This window comes from Rhinatrema bivittatum, chromosome 1 (assembly GCF_901001135.1).
Source record: "Rhinatrema bivittatum chromosome 1, aRhiBiv1.1, whole genome shotgun sequence".
NCBI classification, from domain to species: domain Eukaryota; kingdom Metazoa; phylum Chordata; class Amphibia; order Gymnophiona; family Rhinatrematidae; genus Rhinatrema; species Rhinatrema bivittatum.
This window is the reverse complement of record NC_042615.1, coordinates 645012146-645036552: the sequence shown is the minus strand read 5'-3', so window position 1 is coordinate 645036552 and position 24407 is coordinate 645012146. Positions and strand designations below refer to the sequence as shown.

Here is a 24407-nt window from a genome sequence, read left to right as displayed (position 1 = left end):
CTCCCTCTCATGGGCAACCGGTCTCCTATATGCATTCCCTCCACTTCCACTTCTCTTGAAGACTCTCGTGAAGTTATGTCAGGACAAGGGAAGCATGATCCTGAAAGCACCTCACTGGCCTCGCCAAGTGTGGTTTCCAATACTTCAGGACATCTCCATTCACAGGCACATTCCCTTGGGAAAGGACCCACTTCTGATCACTCAGAACAACTGGTGCCTACGCCACCCCAATCTTCAGGCCTTGTCCCCGATGGCCTGGATGTTGAAAGGTTAATTCTTCAGCCACTTAACCTTTCAGAGCCAGTTTCCCGTATCCTGATTGCTTCACGGAAGCCTTCCACAAGAAAATCTTATCTTTACAAATGGAACAGGTTTAAATCATGGTGTTCTTCTCAATCCCTTGATCCCTTTACCTGTTCCACCACAAAGTTTCTAGACTATCTCTGGCACTTGCCAGAGATAGTCTAGAAACTTCCTCCATCAGAATGCATGTCAGTGCGGTGGCCGCCTTCCATAAAGGTATCGGGGACGTTCCTATTTCAGTACAACCCCTCGTAACATGTTTTCTGAAGGGCTTGCTTCACCTCAAGCCTCCACTGCGCCCTCCGGCCCCTTCTTGGGACCTCAATCTGGTTTGGGGGCGGCTCATGAAACCACCATTCGAGCCTCTCCAATCCTGTGATCTTTGCTATCTCACATGGAAAATTATTTTTCTTTTGGCAATAATATCTGCTCGCAGAGTTAGTGAGTTACAGGCCCTAGTTACCTATCTGCCTTACACTAAACTTCTTCAGGATGGGACAGTATTCCGCACTCACCCTAAGTTCTTACCTAAGGTAGTATCGGAGTTTCACATTAATCAATCTATTATACTGCCTACCTTCTTTCCCAGGCTCCACTCCAATCCAGGAGAACAGGCTCTGCATACCCTGGACTGTAAACGTGCTCTAGCATTCTATCTAGACCGTACAGCTGCCCACAGGAAAAGCACTCAATTCTTTATCTCTTTCCATTCCATCAAATTGGGGCAGCCTGTGGGTAAGCAGAAGCTCTCCTCCTGGTTAGTGGACTGCATATCCTTTTGTTATCCACAAGCAGGCATTCCACTTCAAGACCGTGTTAAAGCACATTCTGTGAGGACCATGGCGACTTCAGTAGCACACCTACGATTGGTGCCACTTCCTGACATTTACAGGGCTGCTACCTGGAGTTCCCTCCAGTCCATTATTGCTTAGACAAGGCCGGAAGACAAGATTCCATCTTTGGCCAGTCTGTCTTGCGCAACCTTTTTACAACTTGATGTACCAACACCCTTCCGCCTGCCCGTAGGGTTCAGGATGCCCTCTACCAAATTCCACCCCAGTCCTTGTGCCTATTGCACATCTTGGGTACATTTGGTGCATTTCTCAGACATCCTCAGCTCGGTACTCACCCATATGTGAGGACTACCATCCTGCTTGTCCTGTGAGAAAGCAAATGTTGCTTACCTGTAACAGGTGTTCTCACAGGACAGCAGGATGTTAGTCCTCACGAAACCCGCCCGCCACCCTGCGGTGTTGGGTTTGTTACGTTGTCTTATTTTATTTTTCGGCACTTCCTGTAGCTTTAAACAAGACTGAAGGGGCACCCCTTCTGGCTGCAGGTTTAGTGCAATGCTGGGCATGCCCAGTAGGTGCCAGTCAAAGTTCTAGAAACTTTGACAAAAGTGTTCCCTGATAAGGGTGACATCATAGGATGGAGCCCAATGTGAGGACTAACATCCTGCTGTCCTGTGAGATCACCTGTTACAGGTAAGCAACATTTGCTTTCCACGATGGCCTTATCTTCTCCTCTTGCCTAGGTCACCTGACCACTTTCCTCAACTCTTCCAAGTTATTTATACCCCTGTTACATGTAACTTTATTTTTCCCTCTCAGATTCAATATATTTATCCCCTTGTTATTTGTAAACCGATGTGATATGTTTATGAATGTCGATATATAAAAAGTTTTAAATAAATAAGTGCGTCTTTAACCCCTCTATCATCTAACAGTTCATCCTACTCCCTTTCAGGCTTCCTGCTTCGGATATATTTTTTTAAAGTTTTTGAGTTTTAGCCTCTACAGCCAACTTCTTTTCAAATTCTCTTTTAGCCTATCTTATCAGTGTTTTACATTTAACTTGCCCATGCTTATGCTTTTTCCTATTTTCTTCGCACGGATCACTCTTCTAATTTTTGAAGGAAGATCTTTTGGCTAAAATAGCCTCTTTCACCCTACCTTTAAACCATACCAGCAATCATTTAGCCTTACTTCTACCTTCCTTAATGCATGGAATACATCTGGACAGTTCTTCTAAGATGGTATATTTTTAACAATATCCACGCCTGTTGTACATGCTAATGCATATGGCTAATTCCCTGTACGTACCTGGATCAGTCCAGACAGTGGGTTATGTCCCCAATCCAGCAGATGGAGTCAGCACAAGCTTTGAGGGGGCGTATCCATATATCCTACTACCCCCTCTGCAGGAGTTCAGTATCTTCTGACTCCAGCAGATGCGAGTAGGGGAATCAGGCTTCTCCTCCTTTTCCTTCTTTCTCACTTCTTTTGCTTGATTATTTTGCTGCCTTTTTCTCTGGATCAAGTTTGTATCAAGTCTTGTATAAAGTTTAAAAAAAAAAAAAAGTAAAGCAGGGTCCTTTCACCTTTTGGGGAGTGACTTCTCTCTCCTGTCTCTTTTCTGCAGCCGTGCTGTTTTCTTTGTCGTTGCAGCAGGGGTAAGTAAGTTTTATTCCTCTGTAGTTTTTCTTCACACCACAGCTCCCGGTGCCCGCGAAAGCCGGTGGTGCCGGCCTCTTCGTTTTTCTTCACTCACCCGCGGCCATTTTGCAGCTCCTCAAGGGCTGCTGCCGCGCTTGGGAAAGACTTCTGGGGCGGGTTCTGTGGCCGGGAAGGCCCCCCCGCGGCACCCTCCTGTAATTTCGGACAGCGGGCAGTGCGGGCCGTCCGGGCCCCCCCGCAGCGGCGCTTTCGTGCGCGTGGCCCCCCCCCCCCCCCCCCGAGGCTTTTGCTCCTTTTTGCCGCCGTTTTTTCATCTCTCCCCGGCGATCCCGATGCCGCGGCCGTCGCGCTGTGCGGCCTGCGGCAACCCGGGGTCCAGGATTTCCCGGGAGGGCATCTTTGCACGATGCCTTCCCGGGGGGGAAGGTACCTCACAGTCCCTTACTGAATTTTCTTTTTTGCCCGGGCGACGCGGGCCGGCCACTCCACCATTTTTGGCGGGAACGGGGGCCAGCTTACATTCTGAGCGCCCGGAGGCGCAGGCCACGAGGGAGAATGTCTCTCGGGAAGACTCTACAAGCGGGGGCGCCCCCCCCATTCTGGTGCAGGAGCCAAGCACCCAGAGCCAGGGAGCAGGAACCACGCCGCCCCTCGAAACGCACCCGGGCAGGCCGGGATTCTCTCCGGAGTTTATCCTGCTCATGCATACCGCTTATCTGCAGGGGCTGGAAACACCTGTGGGACCCCCCCCCCCCCCCCCGACCCTTCGGGAGCGGGGGCCCCACGTCCTCCTACTCGGGTCCGTTCGGCGCCAGCGGCAGTGGGGGCGGTGCCCGACCCAGCGGGACAGGGACCTGACCTCCCGGACGGGGGCCAAGGGGCGGCACGCAAGAAGGGGATGATCCGCGTACCCTACGCGTCTTCCAGAGGGAAGAACTGGACGACCTCATCCCGCAGATCATTCAGGAACTAGATTTGGACCCTCCACCGGACCCGCCTGCTCCAGTGGCTCCCACTGTCGTCACCCCCTCAAAGAAGGGAGATCCGGTCCTGGCGGCACTTCAGCCGAGGGCTCGGGCTTTTCCTATCCATGACTCGTTTTTACAACTTCTCACCAGGGAATGGGACACCCCGGAGGCCTCCCTGAAGAGCAGCCGGGCAATGGAAAATCTGTACCCGCTCCCTGAAGATTTTCTGGACCTCATCAAGGTCCCAAAGGTGGACTCCGCAGTGTCGGCGGTCACGAAGAGGACGACTATCCCAGTAACGGGAGGTGCGGCATTGCGAGACACACAGGATCATAAGTTGGAGGTTTTCCTTAAGCGGGTCTTCGAGGTCTCCGCGCTAGGCATGCGGGTGGTGATGTGCAGTTCGCTTGCCCAGCGGGCTAGTCTCCTTTGGGTACAACAGCTCCTCACGTCTCAGAATCTGCCGGCCGATGAGGCTCCCCAGGCGGATCGGCTGGAGGCCGCAGTGGCGTATGGGGCGGACGCCTCGTACAATCTTTTTCGGGTCCTCGCAAGATCCATGGTATCAGTAGTGGCGGCACGCCGACTACTATGGCTACGCAACTGGGCGGCAGATACGTCCTCGAAGTCCAGTCTGGGCTCTCTCCCCTTCAGGGGCAAGTTCCTCTTCGGGGAGGATTTGGATCAGATCATCAAGTCCCTGGGGGAGAACGCTGTTCATCGGCTGCCGGAGGATCGGTTTCGTCCATCCAGAGCGTTTTCTTCTTCTCGGACCAGAGCCAGAGCGCAGCAGCGCTACAGGGGATACAGACAGGCGGGTGCCCGGCCATCCGCCCCCAGGTCTCAGCCCTGGTCGCGCTCCTTTCGCGGGCGTCGGCCCGCACGCCCTACTCCCGGACCCGGGAACCCCTCTAACAAGTCTTCACAATGATGCCAGTCTCGCCCACTCCCCTGTCCCCAGCATTGGGGGCCGGCTAACGTTTTTCTACGCGGCGTGGGCGCGGATCACCTCGGACCAGTGGGTCCTGGATACCATAAAACACGGCTACGCATTGGAATTTGTCCGCCCCCCGCAGGGAAGGTTCATCTTTTCTCCCTGTGGCTCGGACCTCAAAAGAAGGGCGGTGCAGCTGACTCTGGACAGACTCCGGGAGATTGGCGCTATTGCGCCCGTGCCCTTCGGAGAGGTGGGCTCGGGCCACTATTCCATCTATTTCGTCGTGCCAAAGAAGGACGGTTCCTTCCGGCCTATACTAGACCTCAAGGAAGTCAACAAATCCCTTCGAGTCGTTCGGTTCCGCATGGAAACGCTCCGATCAGTGATTGCGGCGTTACATCGGGGGGAGTTTCTCGCCTCCCTGGACTTAACGGAGGCCTACCTGCACATTCCCATCCGCCCGGACCAACACCGTTTCCTTCGTTTCAAAATCCTGGACCAGCATTTTCAGTTCACAGCTCTCCCGTTCGGATTGGCGACGGCGCCGCGCGCCTTCACCATGATCATGATAGTCGTGGCTGCAGCTTTCCGGAAGGAAGGCATCCTGGTTCATCCTTATCTGGACGATTGGCTCATCCGGGCGAAGTCATTCGATCATGGACGCTCAGCGGTGACTCGAGTAGTACGGTTTCTACATTCCCTGGGATGGGTAGTGAACTTCTCCAAGAGCTCCCTCACTCCCTCGCAACGCTTGGATTTCTTGGGGGCGACCTTCGACACCCTACTGGGCAAAGTTTTTCTGCGCCAGGACAAGGCTCAATCCTTGTGGGATCACACACGACGGTTCTCTGCGTTACCAGAGCCCACCTCCTGGGACTACCTACAACTCCTGGGAGTGATGGGGTCCACCATCGACCTTGTACCTTGGGCTTTCGCGCACCTCAGGACCTTACAGTGGGCGCTCCTCTCCTGGTGGAAACCAGTATCACAGGACTACCAGATGATTCTCCCGCTCCCGCAGAATGCCAGGGACAGTCTGGGCTGGTGGTTGGATCCGCCGAACCTGGCCCGGGGCATGTCCCTCGATCTTCCAAATTGGGTGGTGGTGACTACCGATGCCAGTCTAGCAGGCTGGGGTGCAGTATGCGATCGAAGCGCCACGCAGGGGACGTGGTCCGCAGTGGAGGCGAAGTGGTCAATCAACCGTCTGGAAACCAGAGCGGTCCGGCTAGCTCTGCGACTTTTCCTCCCACTTCTTTGGAACCGGGAAGTCAGAATTCTATCGGACAACGCTACCACCGTGGCCTACATCAACCGACAAGGAGGCACGCGCAGCCCGCAGGTCGCGCTCGAGGCGGCGCTACTGATGCAATGGGCGGAGCGTCATCTCGTCCGGCTAGCAGCCTCGCACATCGCCGGGGTGGACAACGTCCAGGCGGACTTCCTCAGTCGTCAACTGCTGGACCCAGGAGAGTGGTCTCTCTCAGACAAAGCGATGCAACTTATCGTCCATCGGTGGGGGGCCCCCCACCTGGATCTGATGGCGTCCGCTCTCAACGCCAAGGCTCCACGCTTCTTCAGTCACCGGAGAGAGCGCGGCGCGGAGGGGAGTGGATGCCCTGGTCCTTCCGTGGCCCCCACATCTTCTGCTCTACGTTTTTCCACCGTGGCCCCTGGTGGGCAGGATGCTCCGCAGAATAGAAAGCCATCAGGGGACCGTGGTCTTCGTCGCTCCGGAATGGCCCAGGCGACCCTGGTTTGCAGACCTGCTACAGCTGGTGATCGACGGGCCAATCAGGCTGGGGCACCTCCCCCAGCTCCTACATCAGGGCCCGGTATTTTTCGAGCAGGCAGAACTCTTCTGTCTTGCGGCCTGGCTTTTGAGAGGCGCCGCCTCCGGCGTCGGGGCTACCCGGAGGCGGTAGTATCCACGCTATTGCGGGCACGAAAAACATTGACGTCGGCGGCCTATGTTCGGGTCTGGAAGGTGTTCGAGCTGTGGTGTACCAGCCAGGCCACGAGACCCGCTAAGGCTTCTGTACCTCAGATCCTTCAGTTTCTACAGGCGGGAGTGGAAAAAGGGCTCGCCTATAATTCCCTACAGGTTCAGGTGGCCGCCCTTGGTTCGCTGTTGAGCGATGGGGGCTCTCTTCTACAGCATCCTGACATTGCTCGTTTTCTCAAGGGTGTCAAGCATATGCGTCCTCCGTTGCGGGACCCTTGTCCCTCCTGGAGTCTTAATCTTGTGCTTCGCTTCCTGTCAGGACCACCGTTCGAGCCGCTGCGCAGCGCAACGATAAAGGATCTCACTCTCAAGACTGTTTTTCTTGTGGCCATCTGTTCCGCTCGACGCATCTCTGAGCTGCAGGCCCTGTCGTGTAGAGAGCCTTATCTTCATTTTTCCGACTCTGGAGTTTCACTTCGCACCGTTCCCTCCTTCCTTCCGAAGGTGGTTTCTGCATTCCATGTGAACCAAACGGTGGAGCTGCCGTCCTTCTCCTCCTCAGAGCTGAAATCTCTCCGTCTCTTGGATGTCAAGCGCACTCTGCGCCTCTACCTGGAGGCTACAAATGAGTTCCGGATCTCTGACCATCTCTTCGTACTCTGGTCCGGACCTAAGAAGGGGTCTCAGGCCTCGAAGGCTACCATTGCCAGATGGTTGAAGGCCGGCATTGCTGCTTCCTACATTGGGGCGGGACGGACTCCCCCACCCGGCATCGTCGCGCATTCTACACGTTCTCAGGTGGCTTCCTGGGCGGAGTCTCGCTCGGTATCCTCTCAAGAAATTTGTAGAGCAGCCACCTGGAAATCGTTACACACATTCTCGAGGCACTATGGTCTGCACCTCGCCTCTTCGGTCTCTGGACACTTTGGCGAGCAGGTTCTCCGAGCAGGCCTCGCAGGACCCCACCCGATTTAGGGAAGCTTGGGTACATCCCACTGTCTGGACTGATCCAGGTACGTACAGGGAAAAGAAAATTATTACTTACCTGCTAATTTTCGTTCCTGTAGTACCATGGATCAGTCCAGACGCCCACCACGTTTTGGGTTCTTGATCCTGCTCAGCTCTGCGCTATTTCCTGTTCACAGTGCTCTGTGTCTTCACAGTTGTTTCCTTTTTTGCTGTTTTTCACAACTCCCTACAAGTTGGTAGGATGTTTGCAGTTACTTGTTGCGGTTACAATTGTTTTAATTATCTGTTTCCACAAACTTGATCCTTCGGGGGTTTCTACTCGGGCTTTGATATACTCGATACTGAACTCCTGCAGAGGGGGTAGTAGGATATATGGATACGCCCCCTCAAAGCTTGTGCTGACTCCATCTGCTGGATTGGGGACATAACCTACTGTCTGGACTGATCCATGGTACTACAGGAACGAAAATTAGCAGGTAAGTAATAATTTTCTTATCATTCTGCTGTCTACAGAGAATCTTGTTTACAGGTGAGCAAATATTTTTTCCTAAATTTTCCATTTAAGCCCTCCTTTCTCCCATCAATCATATAAGCGATAGATATCTGACCAAAATGAAGTTTACAAAGCTGAGGTCTTTAGATGAAATAAATGACTTAAGGTTTTTGAATAGCGGTATCTGTTGTGAACCCTATTTCTGAAATTGCTTCTGAGCAAGTAAATGAGCCCAGACATATTTATTCATCATGAGCAATAATTTGTCTTCTCTGAACACCTACTTTTCTGTGAGGATGAGCAGCTCACAAAAGATCAAGTGATTGTGCTTAGCACCCAGTGACAGATTCTTCCAGAGCTTTCTGGAATAGATCTAAAGACTTTTCACTACCCATGCACGATACCTCCTATGTTATTGCAGCCCCATGGCTGCCCTCAATTTTTGTCTGCTGAGATAGCCAATTGCATTTTTTCCCTTTAGTAGCCCTGTAGAGCTTGAAATTTGTATTTTCTTCAAGCTGTTTGCTTATAATTCCCAAGATTCCCCTAGCTTTTGTTTTTTGTTTGTTTATTTTTAACACATTTAATAGTTTTATTTTTCATTGTCATTACGCAGACCCAACTTTTGGGATTTTTTTTTTTTTCACAGCTACACCAGCAAGTCCCTCAAGCCAAATTTTATCTCCTTTTTGGCTGTCTTTGAAAAGAGGAAAATGTCCTCATTTGATTTTATCTTGTCAGTTTTCTTCATGATATTCAGAAAAGCAGTATTAACCTTTGAGCAGGACAATGAAAAGATCAATAAAAACAAATAAATAGTGTTTGGGTAATTGCCAGGTTCTTGTGGCCTGGTTTGGCCTCTGTTGGAAACAGGTTACTGGGCTTGAAGGACCCTTGGTCTGACCCAGCATGGCAATTTCTTATGTTCTTATGTTCTTACATCAAATCATAGATATGTAAATGTGGTGAATGACCATCATAGATTCTTCATGATCTGCTTAATGGAATGTAGCAGTGATGCGTCTACCATGTTATAATCATGTGTCAAAAGAACAATTTCATTTCATTTTTGTCTTTTTTTAATTTGCAGATAAAAGCACTTATCTCATGTGGCACTTTAGATAATTTCTTATTTATTTATTAAAAAATCTTTTATCCAGCAAATCCAAAATCATTCAGTGTGGGTAACAATAAAAACACACACATTGAAATACATAATCCTTGGAAGCCCACTGGATCGAGAGAAATAAACTCTGCATCAGGGGTTCTGAATCACTCTACTTCTAGACCACAAACTGTGAATGAAGCAAATCACCATTTTAAAAAAAAAGGAAAGGCACGAAAAAAGGAACCAATCAAAATAATGATTCTGATGGGTAAATCTATTCAAAAACAATTAAAAATAGCCATTGAAACGGGACATTGTATAAAGGTTTCTACAGAATGTGCTATTGTTTGCACTCATTTAGACTCAAAGTTGCGATGACGTTCGAAGCAGAAATACAGTAGTGCTTTCAGTCATTCAGCAATGTTTGAATATCTCCCCTTCTCGGAGATGGTTGAATCTGTTTGTTGAGTGAATGAATGATTAAGAACTATACAGTGTTGTACAAGCGGTGCTTGTATCTTAGCAGTCATGACACAGCTCCAGTGTTAGATAAGTCACGTTTGAATTGGACGTTTAGTGCACTCTATATGGACTAAAAGACAAGAGCATTGTATCATCTAAATTACAAACTTAGATGTACAATCTGTATGCACTCAATGATTAACTGTAAATCCGGTTGTAGGATGTATCCATTGTTGTCCAGACCAGCGGTTCTCAACTGGTGTGTCGCCAAGCACCGGCAGGTATGTCGCGCACTTCCTGGTCTCCTGCTGTTCTTCCCTCCCTCTCATCACCCCAGCAAGAAGCACAGAATTCTTCAATGAACACTGCTGCCATTCCTGCCCATACTATGAGCACATTCAAGACCCGAGAGGAATGGCAGCAGTGTTTGTGGAAGCCGGCAACAGCAACATGACCTTTTCTTCTTCCCTCCCTTGTAGCCCGGAAGAGGAAGTGATGTTTACTGGGCAAGTGGGAAGAAGAAAGGGCCATGAATGCTGCTGCTGCAGGAATCATGTCCCAAGGCTCCCCCCTTAGCCCTGCAGTTGTAAGAAGGCAGCACTCAGCTGTTTGCCTGTGCTGCAATAATTGCGGTGCAGAGCAGTGAACTGAGAATGTGGCCGCAGGGATTTCCTGCTGCGCTGCTAATTGGGAAATCTGTCGTTCCCTGTACGTACCCGGATCAGTCCAGACCGTGGGTTGAGCCTCCTGTCCAGCAGATGGAGACAGATCAAAACTGAAAGGGTATCCTATATCAGGACAGAGCCTACCCTGCATCCCTTCTGTCTGTCTCCAGCAGATGCAGGCAGCTGAACCTGCGGTTCCCCTTCTTCTCCTTAATTTCTTTTCCCTGTGGGGATTTTGTACCTTTTATTTATCAGGATCAAGCAAGTATTAGTTTTGATTGATATTTAAAAAAAAAAAAACTGTTGAAAGATTTGTCTGTTGGTTTTCTTGGAGACAGTTCTGTCTCCACGCTCTGCTGGGGGCTTAGGGGGGTGCTTTGCCCCTTGATTCGTCAGCCTAGGCTCCCCATTTTCCGGTGACCTTTTGGGGCGATACTGGTAGTCCAGTCACGCCCTCTTGCTGGCTGTCTATCTCCGAGAAGTCTCCTTCCTTGGGCCTCTGACAGGGAAGTTTATTCCCCTGTGCTGCTGAATTTAAAAAAAAAAAAAAATTAAAAGTAAAAGTTTAAACTAAGCTGAGCTCCTCAGCAAAAGATTTTAAGGACAGCAGACAGCTCGGGCAGTGTGCAGAGTTCAGTCTCTGCTTTCTCTTGCCGGCAGAGCTCAGCACAGCTGTTTTTTTCTTCGGCGATTTTTCTTTTATCTCATAGAAACATAGAAGTGACGGCAGAAGAAGACCAAACGGCCCATCCAGTCTGCCCAGCAAGCTTTCACACCTATTTGTTTTCATAATCTGTTACTCTGACCGCTGAGGTCAGGGCCCTTATTGGTAACTTTATGGTTCCAATTCCCTTCCACCCCCACCATCGATGCAGACAGCAGTGCTGGAGCTGCATCTAAGTGAAGTATCTAGCTAATTGGTTTGGGGTAGTAACTGCCGTAATAAGCAAGCTACTCCCGTTTGTTTACCCTGCATGTGCAATTCAGCCATTGTTGGTTGTCTGAATAAAAATCCTCTTTACTTAATTCCCTCTGTTGCTGAAGCAGTGAGCTGCGCTGGATACTTATTCCAAGTCAAGTATCAAGCTTAATTGATTCGGGGTAGTAGACACCGTAACAAGTAAGCTACACCCATGCTTATTTGTTTACCCAGACTATGTAATTCATTCCTTGTTGGTTGATGCTGATATAAATCATCTTTTCTTCATTCTCTCTGCCGTTGAAGCAGAGAGCTATGTTGGATGTGCAATGCAAGTGAAGTATCAGGCTTAATTGATTCGGGGGTAGTAAGCGCCGTAACAAGCCAGCTACTCCTATGCTTATCTGTTTACCCAGACTATGTAATTCATTCTCATGCTGTGTCCCAGCGCTTGTACTGCCTGTGGGGATCCTGCCACGTGGCTCTGCTCTGGGTGCCTGCCGGGTGGGGAGGGACCCTCCTTGGCACCCGCGAAACTAGCGTCCCGGGGTTGGGCTGCAAGCCACGTGGCCAGGCTGTTCCCTGCTCAGCAAATTGCAGGAAAGGCGGCCATTTTGGGTGCAGTTTCAGATGCTGAATCGGGGCTGCAGGAGGAAGATGAGCCCGATTCTCTGGTTTCTCCTCCCGATTTGAGCCCTGCACATTCCCCGGAGGGATTTTTTGACCTTCCCCCCCTCCCCCTCCTCCTCCCCCCCCCCCCCCCCCCCCCCCGAAAGTCTAAACCCCTCTTTTCCACGGAATTTGTGCTTCTCATGCACAAATCCTATCTTGCTAGCCTGCAGGAGGACGAGGACCCCCCAGCTAAGAGCCAGCGGGTTTCTTCTCCGCAGCCTCCTGCGGCGTCAGAGGGGCAGGGTTCCATTTGGGTCAGGGTGGTGCCAGGGATTCCGCCACCTCCGGCCCCCCCCCCCCCCCCCCCGCCCACAATCTCCGCCGGTTCCTGATCTGGATCAGGACACTGATTCACTGCTTCCAAGGTCGTCCCCCCCCCGAGGGGGATGACCCACGAGTGCTTTGCCTCTGTCAAAGGGAGGAACTGGAACCACTCGTTCCCTTCATCTTGAAGGAGCTGAGAATTGAGGTGCCCCCTGAGGATACTGTTACAGCCGCTATGCCCGCTAACGTGGACCCGGTCCTGGTGGGACATAGGGCTCCTCCACATACTTTCCCATTCCATCCTATGCACAAGCTGATGCTTCTTCAGGAATGGGAGTCTCTCAAGGCGGGACTCCGAATGGGTAGGGCTATGGACAAGCTGAACCCTCTCCCTGAGGACTGCTTGGAAATGCTTAAGATACCCAAGGTGGATTCCTCCATCTCTGCGGTTACCAAGTACACCACCATCCCGGTGGTGAGGGCCACGGCATTGAAGGATGTTCAGGACCGCAAACTTGAATTTTATCTCAAGCGCATCTTTGAGGTCTTGTCCTTAGGAATTCAGCAGTCTCATTCAGTGGGCAAGCCTCAGGTGGGTTCAACAATTACTCAGCACCTAAGACCTCCCGTCCACAAAGATGAGATTTGTGCAGTGTTCTCTCAACCTAGCGTGATGTTACCCAAGTAGAGAGTCCATCAAGCTAGGTTGAGAGAACATTGCGCAAATCTCATCTTTGTGTGAGTTTCCTCACTCCGAAGGTCATCAAATCTTCACAAGAGAGCACTGTTCTGTTCGCACATCTCACTTTGAATGTCAGTGGCCTCTAACCCCCTATACTAATACCTAAACTGCACCTCAAGTAACTAGGTAGCCCTCATATAGGGGTATAAATACCTGCCTGGTATGAGGGCATTATGGCTAGTCTCTCTCTCTCTCTCTCCCCCCCCCCCCCCCCCCCCCCCCAGTGGTTGTACATAGGAAACACAACAATTCTGGCACTTATCGCAAACTGTGAAAAGGTTATCGCAGTTTGTGGTAATACCTATACGAATCGCTAACATAGTGCACTTTGCGATAAACTGCTGTTACTATAAAACATGCCCCTTTTCCTATCGCATGTGATATTTTGTACATTTTGATAAATTTATTTATTTATTTAAAATCATTTATATACCGGTATTAGTAGAGACATCACACTGGTTTACATTTGAACTGCAGAATGGAAAATACATTATAACAGGGTGTGGAAACTGGGAAAGGGTTAAACAGTAGTGCAGTATGGAAAAAAAGGTTAACACAGTAACAGTGGCTGAACATATAGAGATCCTTAAACAGCAGGATAGTGGTATAAATACATGGATGTGCGTGGGAAGACATTTTTGTGAACAGGACTATTCCGGGTAGGCACGTTTGAATAGCCAAGTTTTTTAAATTTATTTTTAAACTTAATCGCACAATGTTGAATATGGAGGCATAGAACACACTTCAGGCAGCTTTCATGGCAGGCAGGTAAAAGAGACTTGAGCACAATGCAGCGCTCTCTTTTATTGTACATTCATACAAAGGCAGATGATGTGTCATTACATGATTGGCTACTTTCCCCATAGCAACAGACGAGTCCCTACACTATTGGCTTTGGCTCAGGGGGTGTGCACGGATCATCTCATTGGCTGCTGAAATCTATACCTCCTGACTTTGTCCTGCCTCTGACTAGGGAACACCCAGCCCCTCCCCCAGGAATTCAGGGCTAAGCACAAGCCAGAGAAATACATGATAGTCAGGTATCCTTTCCCAGGCAGAGACTTAAGCACAAGTGATGCTTTTATTCAGGCAAAGGTCAGGGAGAAGGGAAGTTAATGTTTAAACCCTGATGAAATGGCTTGCTGGCAAAGCTTATATTTCCCACACACATGGTTCGAGGCGCAGGGTAGGGGGCATGGTTAGGGGGCATTGTAAGCCCTCTGGGGATAGGGAAATACCTACAGTACCTGAATGTAATCCACTTTGAAGCACTGAAAAAAGTGTGAAAAGCTGAATATAAATCTAAATAAATAAATAAAAGTACAATAGTTAATAATACCCAGCTTTTCATTTTTATGTATTTATTTATTTATTTGGAACTTTTATATACCGACATTCATATACAAAATTACATATCACATCGGTTTACATCGAAACTTGAATCGCATGAAAGAATGCATTACATCGAACAAGGGAGCAAGAACTGGGATGCATTACATCAAACAGGGATACAAGAACTGGGATCAACATTGCAGGAAAATGCCACGCTCTTCTTGCAAGCAAGAAACTGAGAAACGCACAGTATCACATTTCCTGGAAGTACAGAGAGATTGTTATGTAAAATTTTTGTAAGATTACCCTGTTGAGCCTTTCTCGCTTTTACGAATCTAAGTTACTGTGTTGCTGTGATGATCCTTATCTAAATCATGTGCAAACATTGCATTGACTCAAAATGAGAATATTCTACAAATAGATTATGACTGGGCTTAAGAGACATTCTGGGGTCTGATCTTGAGATGTGCATATTTTATTATAATATAAAAATATTTTTAAAATACCTCGGGACAAAAGAGACAGGAGAATTAAAAGTAACACCAAAAGATAAACCAGTAGAAATTCGTACATTGATAATTTGAATAATTAATGTAATGTATCACCAGTTAATTGCTGTAGACAAATATTTTGTGTATCTGTCTTTCATTCAAGGAGGTAGACATGGAAAGGTGAAAGGACCAACATTCCGAATATCAGGAGTACAAGTGAATGCAAAATTGGTCATCTCTCATGAGAAGGAACTGGCACCCCTACACAAATCCATTCCTTCAGATGCAGAAGAAAGGAAAAAGTGAGCTATTTGTAGTGCTAATTTCTTTTCTTCTGGTCATCAGAGCCCTGGAATTTACTTTTTAACTCAGAAGAAACTACTGCTTCTTTCGCCTTACAGTTCAATTAGAACCAAGACTGGAATCTGGCATCATGAGCTTCCATTTGCAGCTACCTGGAGAGTTTTTCTTTATTTTATATCCCTTCCTAACTTACTTTAGTCCAGTTATTACAACAACAGCTTGGGGCCATGCACCAGAACCCTGCAGTCATGGGCTGCAAATTCTGCCACAAGGTGTCACTATTGCCTGATGACTATGACCTTCTCTTTCCTCCCACCTTCTCACCCCAAGTGACTATGAAAGTTGCCTTTGTAGTATCCCCAGTCCCAGCCAACCTGGGGAGTGGAACTGAGCTGGGAATCATACCCAGGTACTTCTGCCACTGAGCCACTGGGCCAGCTTGTTTTTTAAATGGCAAAAGTGTTCCTCCTTTAATGGATTGTATAAAGGGTTTTTTTATGTTATAAAAAATTTGATTTAGTCATCTAAATGTACTTCATTCTCATACAAGAGAATGTGTTTTGACTATATTTGGCTTTCTTTAGGTATACCATCCCATGCCACACTAGGGCAGCTAACTTTGATATAGACTGGAGCAAGCAGGATGATGCAAATCTTTTGATAGGAATCTATGAATATGGCTGTGGAAGCTGGGAAATGATCAAAATGGACCCTGATCTCAATTTAACACAGAAGGTATAACCAGATTCTCAATAGCACAAACACTTTTGAGTGCTTTTGTTTATCACGTTACCAGTAAAGAACTATTTGGATTACATAATATGTTAATCAATGTCTTTTCAAAAGATCTCAGGTTTGTACCCTGTGAACTTCTAAAGATAAGAGAATTCTTCTCTTTCAGATTTTACCAGATGATCCAGATAAAAAACCCCAGGCCAAACAGTTGCAGACAAGAGCAGATTACCTCATTAAATTACTGAATAAAGACGTTGCAAGAAAGGAAGCGCAAAGACTTGCTGGTGGTGTAAGTTAAATTTAGTTAAGTAATGTTAAATTGAACATATTTATGTATTTCTTTATTTAAAATCTTTTATATTCCGCTCATATTGAAAAAATTCATACTGAACATATGAAGTAGAAGGTAAAGTTTGTCTATTTGCAGATGACAATCAGATCTCCAAAAGAGTGGACACGTCAGAAGAAGTAGAGAGAATGAGATGTGATTTAAGGAAGCTTGAACAGTGGTCAAAGATATGGCAGCAGGGTTTCAGTGCGAAGAAGTGCAGAGTCATGCACCTGAGGTGTGGTAATCCCCTTGTACAGGTCCTTGGTTAGGCCTCACCTGGAGCACTGTGTTCAGTTCTGGAGACCATATCTCAAAAGGGATAGAGACAGGATGGAGACAGTCCAGGGAAGGGCGACCAAAGTGGTGGGGGGTCTCCATCAAATGACTTAGGAGAGGTTGAAGGTCCTAAATATGTATACCCTGGAGGAGAGCAGGTGCAGGGGGAGATATGATACAGACCTTCAGGAGTAGACAACATTCAGGCCGACTTCCTCAGTCGACAGCGTTTGGATCCAGGAGAGTGGGAACTCTCCGAGGACGCGATGCAGATCCTGGTCCATCATTGGGGCCTCCCACACCTGGACCTAATGGCCACCTCCCTCAATGCCAAAGCACCGCGATTCTTCAGCCGCAGAAGGAAGCTGCGTGGATGCCCTAGTCCTTCCATGGCCTCTTCACATTCTTCTCTACATGTTTCCACCGTGGCCCCTGGTAGAAAAATTCCTCCGGAGACTAGCAGTCCACCAGGGTCCGGTGATCCTGGTGGCTCCAGAATGGACATGTTGTCCGTGGTTTGCGGACTTGGTCAATCTCGTGGTGGACGGACCTCTTCGACTGAGCCATCTCCCACGCCTGCTGCATCAGGGTCCTGTATTTTTCGACCAGGCAGATCACTTCTGTCTTGCGGCTTGGCTTTTGAAAGGCGCCGATTGAGACGGGCGAGGATACCCGGAGGCCATGGTTTCCCCCCTACTCATGGCAAGGAAGACTTCTAAGTCCGTGGCCTATATTCAAGTTTGGAAGGTTTTTGAATCCTGGTGTACTTCCATAGCGGCGTCTCCGCATACTGCCTCGGTAGCTCAGATTCTGTCTTTTCTACAACAGGAACTAGAGAAGGGCTTGACATACAATTCTCTGAGGGTTCATGTAGCAGCCCTTTTGGGTCCCTAGTACATGGTCGCGAGGGAGTTTCTCTCTCCTCGCACCCAGATATCGTCCGATTCCTCAAGGGAGTGAAACACCTACACCCGCCGGTGCGCACCCTGTGTCCTTCCTGGACACAGTCCTTCGTATTTTGGGAAGCACTCCATTTGAGCCTATGCAATCCACTACTCTCAAGGATCTCACCCTCAAGACGGTCTTTCTCGTGGCTATTTGCTCTGCACGTCGGATTTCTGAGCTACAGGCACTCTCCTGCAGGGAGCCCTACTTGCGTTTTTCGGATTCGGGAGTTTCGTTGCACACGGTACCCTCTTTTCTACCCAAGGTGGTTTCAGCATTTCATGTGAATCAGACAGTAGAGCTGCCGTCTTTTGCAGCTACTGATCCAAGAGATCTACGTAAGCAGGATGTCAAGCATATCCTGATTCGCTATCTAGAGGTTACTAATGAATTTTGATTGTCAGATCATCTGTTCGTCCTCTCGAAAGGCCCTCAGAAGGGGTCCAAGGCTTTGAAAACCACTATTGCTCGCTGGCTGAAAGAATCTATCGTAGTAGCCTACCTGAGAGCAGGTAAGCAGCCTCTGGTGGGCATCAAAGCCCATTGTTTCCATGCTGTCTCCTCCCAGGAAATCTGCCGAGCAACAACCTGGAGATCGTTACATACTTTTGCTCGGCAATATCGTTTGAATCTACAACCACCGGTGTTTGGCTCCTTTGGTGATCGGGTCATTCGAGCAGGGCTATCCGAGGCCCACCCTACATAGGGAAGCTTTGGTACATCCCACTGTCTGGACTGATCCGGGTACGTACAGGGAAAAGAATATTATTCCTTACCTGCTATTTTTCGTTCCTGTAGTACCATGGATCAGTCAAGATGCTCTCCCTAAGGATTTGGGGTTGATGGGATTGCTCTTCCTGCTCAAATGTTCTTCACTTGCCTCTCTGTTTTTTCAGTCTCTAAGGCTGGTTTCATGGTTCCTTTTGCAAGTTTTTTGCTGGTTTTTGCAGCTATTTTATAGTGGTAATAGTGTTCTTTCCTTGATCCATCCATTCTTATTGTTCATGCTTTGATATTCTGCATACTGAGGATTTCAAGAGGGTACACTGGTTTATAAGGGAGCACCCTCTGAAGCTTTGTCTGACTCCATCTGCTGGACGGGGGACATAACCCACTGTCTGAACTGATCCGTGGTACTACAGGAATGAAAATTAGCAGGTAAGGAATAATTTTCTTATCTGCCTAGAATCCTCTCTTTCTCCCTCTTCTTCCACACTCCCCAGCACCCTTTCTTTCTTCACCCACCCAGCACCCTCTTTCCACAACTTCCCTACCTATCCAGTTTCTTTGCTGTGTCTAACCTTCCCACCCCTCCCACACATCTACCAAGCATCCATTTTGTTCTACTGTGATGCCTTAATATGTGTGCCTTAATATTGGGTTGGTGATACATCATTCCAAACCATACGCTTCTGAGCAACTGTCAGTCTTCTCCATCATCTAGCTTAAAAGCTGCTCTATCTCCTTTTTAAAGGTTAGTACCAGCAGCCTAGTTTCCTAGGCTTACACTTCTCTGGCTTATACCAGATTCTGGATGGTTTTCAATGATTAGTGTAAGGAGGTTTCTCTCTTAAAGTGATGCTACCATTGAGCCTTTCATTTTTGCAAAGGATTAGAGAAGGGTCTGATGTTCAATTCCCTCCAGGTGCAGATGTCAGCCATTTCCTGTTAGAGGTATGGTACAGGGTGTTTATCAGTTCACAAAGATGTTTCATGGTTTTTGAAGGGAGTGAAACATCTTTGTCCTCCACCCCATAAATCATTTCTATCTTGTTATATTAATCTGGTCTTGTTTGCCTTGTGTAGGTCTCCCGTTGAATCCATCAAGGTCTGTACGGTGAAGGATTTGACTCTGAAGACTGTGTTTTTAGTAGCGATTAGCTTAGCAAGATGAATTTCGGAGATTCAGGCTCTATCTTGAGATCATTCTTTAACAATCTTAGAAAACGGGAGCTTGATTCACATAGTTCTGACTTTTTTGCCAAAGGTGGTTTCTCCTTTCCATTTAGATCAGTCTGTGGAACTGCCTTCCTTTATAAAGTCAGTCTGAGGAGAGCTATACTTTCTAGATGTCGACAAAGCTCATCTCAGATGACAAATTCTTTCAGGAAGTCAGATCATTTGTTCATCCTCTTTTCTGGGCAAAAGAAAGGAGAAGCAGCCTCAAAGGCCACTTTGCCTAGATGGATCATAGAGGCTATTTCTTCAGTCTATCATTTGAAGGGCCTAGTGGTGCCTGAGGGTCTTAAGGTGCAATCTGCTAGAACACAAGCTGCTTCATGGGTGGAACTTCATTTAGTCTTTCCGGAGGAGATGTGTAAAGCAGCCACTTTGTGCTTCCTTATATTCTTTTTCCAAACATTACAGATTGAATGTTCATGCCCAGGAGTCTGTCTCTTTTGGGGTAGGTGTTCTGAGGGCAGTCTTGGCAGGCTCCCTCCCAATTTAAGGGTGACTTGGGTCTGGACTGGTCTGGTGGGACAATGAGAGGAAAAATTCAGTTCTTACCTGTTAATATTCTTTCCTTGAGTCCTTCCAGACTAGTTTAGGCCCCCTCCCAATTGTCTGTAGCCTTTAGCGTGCCTTATTGTAGGGGTAGACCTTATTCTCTTATGGATATGTTGCATATAGGTGAGTTCTTAATCTCTTCTATGATTGGAGTCATAGGTTTGGATATATGGGCTCAGTTGGAGCCAGTTGTGTTATCCTCCTTGCTCAATAGGATTACGTTTATATTTTTGAAGTGTTGGTTTCCTTTGAATCAGAAATACTGAGGAGCTGTAGGTGGCATATTTCTCTATAAGAGAGGACACCATCAAAACACTTTCTATGTTTCTCTGCCTCCATCTGCTGGAAGGGGAGCAAAACCCACTGGCCTGAACTGGCCTGGTAGGACTCAAGTAAAGAAAATTAGCAGGCAAGAACTACATTTTTCCATATTAATTTCTATCCAGAGAGTATGGATTAAGCACTGTTAGTGCCTTGAAGTAGTAGCACTAATAAAGAATTAATGTAGTGAATATGTACATAAAATGGTAATTGAGTAAAGAATGCTATTTCCATTTGCAGGGAAATTCAAAGAGACGAAAAATGAGAAGTAAGAGAAATAAATCAGTAAAAATAAAAGTTAAAGAAGAGATTAAAAATGATTCATTTCCATCACTCTCTGAAAAGTCTAATGAAGTAGATGAGGATAATAAAGTGAGTATCTGTAACCAGGTCTGTTGGTTTACAGTTTCTGCAGGTTTTCTTCTTGGGTAATATTTCTGTTTCTATCTCAATATAGTTATGCAGTCATTTTAATAATATGAGAAATTATGCAACTATATTATCAATCTGTTGTCTAATCCAGAAGAAAAATTCAAAATTGAAGATGATATATTTGCAAGAAAATGTCACATCACAACAGAATTTGTTGTTTGACTTGAAATTGAATGCATTTTATATTTATTTATTTATTTAAACACTTTTATATACCGAAGTTCATATGGATATCACATGGGTTTACATAAAACAATAGGGAAGAAGAGGAAGAGAAATCGGAAGAAAAAAGTTACATTATAACAAATATCTGATTAAATAAAAGAGGCTAAGAGAAGAGAAAAGGAGAGAGAAGAGCAGATAGGTAAAGGGGGAGGTACTAGAGGAGAAGGTAGCTGGTTTAAGAAAACATAGAATTAACTCAAAAGGTGGAATATGTACAGTGGAGGAGTAGGAGGTTGTCATATAAGAGTGGTGGGGTGTTATGAGAAGGCCTGTTTAATAAAATTCTATTGATGGCTTTTCTTATTTGGGATAGAAATATGTTTCATATTTTAACTGAGTTTTTTTATCTTTGCGGTAGTAGCTCGACTACAAATCATTAATTTTCCTGGAGCTGATACAATGTGCTTTTATGACCTTCAAGTTTAATTTCTCTATTAGGTTCATAGAAATCCCAGTGGATTCAGCCAATGTTATATAGATAGGTCTTCAGAGGAGACCCTAACAGGTTATATAATTCAGGGAAAGTCTACAGCAGGGCCAGATCATTTAATTCAACAAGTTTTTTCCTAGCGTGTAGCAGATGGACTCAGAACCAATGGGTATAGTGTACTCCTGATAGCAGTTGGAGACGGATCAGATTTCAATCTGACGTCAGCCCTAGTACATATACCCCTGCAGGAAGTGCAGCTCTTCAGTATTTTCCATCTCCATAGCCATTAGGGACTCCATGCACACTAGCCCAGCGTTAGAGCAGTCTTACCAAAGAAAACCAAATTAAGAAGATAATCTTACCTCTACAGACGAGCCCCACTCTCCTGCGGTGACACCCCCTGGGTCCCTCCCCCAGATGAGAATTCCCGAGGTGATTTCCGCGATCCCTCGGAGGTAAGCCTCGGTCCAGCGGCCGGCCCCCAGTGGGGACTTAGCCCCCGACATTGGGTGAGGCTGAGAGGCAGCGGGCGCAACCTCGAGCGCGGCGGTGAAGATATTTTCCCTCTCCTCCCCGCAACCGGAGACCACCGGGAACGAAACCAGGAAGCGCCGAGACAAGGTAAGGTAGAAATCTATTTAAAAGTCTCCAGTCTCCGAAGTTCGAGGAGACGCACAGGTCACCAGCCGGGACCAGTGCCACCGGGTTGATCGAACCTAGCAGGGCTAGACCCCAGTCAGATCCGAGGGCCCTCCCAAGTGGAGACCCTCCGAGGTGGTCACCATATTGTCCGCGTGGTCGCCATCACCATTTTGGCTCTGTTCGCCGCCCTGTCCGCCATTTCGATCCGTGCGCACAGAGGCGAGCCGTGCGCACAACATCGCACGCACAAGTACCGGGCGCACAAGCAACATGCTTAGCCACGAGCTTACTGTGCCAGGCGCGTAATTTCGACCTGTGCGCACAACAGTGTGCACATCTCCCTGCACTTCGACACACATCGAAGCACACAACTGTATTGTACTCGCACAAGCCATGGCACCACCGGAAAATAAACTCAGGGCCTTTACCCAGCATGCCACATTAGACCTGCACAGCATGAGGAGGTCATGGCCCTGTGTATACAGTGCGAAGAGGCCCTAGTGGACCCAATTCATGGCCCTCCCCAGCCGGTACCAGACCCCAGCCTCTCGAGCAGTACGCCGGACCTAGCATTACACAGCGGGACCCCCCCTCAAACGGGGCTCCCCAGAGACATGGCGCCCCCTAGTCTAGACCCAGCATCTATCTCCTGGGTGGAATTCTTCAAAGGTCTACATAACACTTCGTCCACATGCAACCGGGGCCTCCTATAATGCGGCCTCAGGCTCCACCACAGGACCTCAATATGCCGGGACCCTCTATGCCCAGGGAAGTGATCCCACCACCCAGAAGCCCTACCTTCGGGGACACGGACATCTCAGATGAGGAGTCAGAACCCTTGGAGGAAGGGGAATTCCCTCCGCGGACAGAATCCCATCGAACCATGAGACACTTCTTCATCAAGGACGAGCTTCCAGACCTGGTCACACACAGCTTAAAAGAGCTTGCCATCCTGGGCACAAGTGCCTCTGGGCAACCTAAGACGAACCCACTTTTGGAGGGACTCCATCTGACCTCCCGCCATTTCCCACTATTATAAGCCGTCCAGCAACTAATTGACCTGGAATTGGAGGCCCCAGAAACCATGTTAAAAGGGGGCCGGGCTCTGGCAGCCATGTACCCTCTGGATCCAGCCGCCGAAGATATCCTGGCATGTCCGAAAGTGGATGCCATGGTCTGCGCGGTCTCGAAGCGCACTACTATCCAGGTGGAGGGAGAAGCAGCACTCAAGGATGCTCAAGACAGACGTCTGGAATCTATCCTTAAACAGTCCTTTGACGTCTCCGCTGTGTCTTTACAGATCGCGGCCTGCTGTGCCGTTTTGACATGCGCCTGCTTAGCACAGACCAGGAGCAACACTCCTGGGGAAGCCCTGGAACCAGCTGTATCATTCCTTGTGGACACCGCTTCGGATCTGGTACGCACAGCAGCTAGACTAGTTTCATCTGCTGTGGCAGCCCGAAGACAAATCTGGCTCCGAAACTGGTCAGCCGACGCATCCTCCAAAACGAGACTCACAAAGATGCCTTTCAAGGGAACACTCCTGTTCGGAAGTGAACTAGAGAAACTAGCCAACAAATGGGGTGAGTCCCCACTGCCGTGGCTACCGGAGGACAGGAATAAGAGAAACCAGCGAGCCTTCCCCCATTCCTCCAGGGGCAGAGGATCACAGCGCTTTAACCCATATAGAAGCTCATATCAAGCGGAACCCCCCCCCCCCCTCCCCTGCAGGCCGGAGCCAGTCCTTTCGGAACAAGCACAATAAAAGGGGAGCCAACTCGGGCCCAGGCCCCAGCCGCACCCCACAATGAAAATCAGCCGACCTATCCAAAGGAAGAAACCATAGGGGGCAGACTGGCCCTTTTCTACCAAAGATGGGTTGAGATAACTTCGGACAACTGGGTCCTATCCATCATTCGAGAGGGATATTACCTGGATTTCCACCACCTCCCTCCGGACAAGTTTATGGAATCTCCCTGCCATGACCCTTCGAAGAGAATGACAGTGGAAGCTACACTGACCAGATTACTAGCCTTAGAGGCTATAACACCGTTGCCTCCACAACAAATAAATACTGGTCATTATTCCATCTATTTTATCATTCCCAAGAAGGAAGGAACATTCAGACCTATCCTGGACCTCAAGGCGGTCAACCGTTACCTGAAGATTCCTCGCTTCCGCATGGAAACCCTATGCTCGGTAATAAGGGCGATACAACCGGGAGAGTTTCTTCCCTCCCCGGATCTGTCGGAAGCCTACCTACACATTCCGATACATCAAGAGCATCAGTGTTTTCTACACGTCTCGATCCTGGACCGTCACTACCAGTTCCGGGCACTACCGTTCAGGTTAGCCACTGCACCCCGGACGTTCACCAAGATCATAGTAGTGGTGGCAGCAACACTGAGGAAGGACGGAATCAGAGTGCACCCTTATCTAGACGATTGGCTGATCAGAGCAAAATCCCCAGAGGAAAGCCACCAGGCAACCAACAGAGTCAAAACTCTACTGGAGAGCCTCGGGTGGGTGG

General features: G+C 48.2%; 1 protein-coding gene across 4 annotated transcripts in view; it reads left to right on the top strand.

The window, feature by feature from the left end:
• LOC115073851 (chromodomain-helicase-DNA-binding protein 1-like) overlaps nt 1-24407 on the top strand; it is a 346258-nt gene that overhangs the window by 221597 nt on the left and 100254 nt on the right. For all 4 annotated transcript variants that reach the window (XM_029572735.1, XM_029572754.1, XM_029572763.1 and 1 more), the window contains 4 exons: nt 14893-15031; nt 15617-15767; nt 15934-16056; nt 20389-20520. In XM_029572735.1, coding sequence (XP_029428595.1) covers nt 14893-15031; nt 15617-15767; nt 15934-16056; nt 20389-20520 — 545 coding nt within the window. The remainder of the gene's footprint in view (nt 1-14892; nt 15032-15616; nt 15768-15933; nt 16057-20388; nt 20521-24407) is intronic.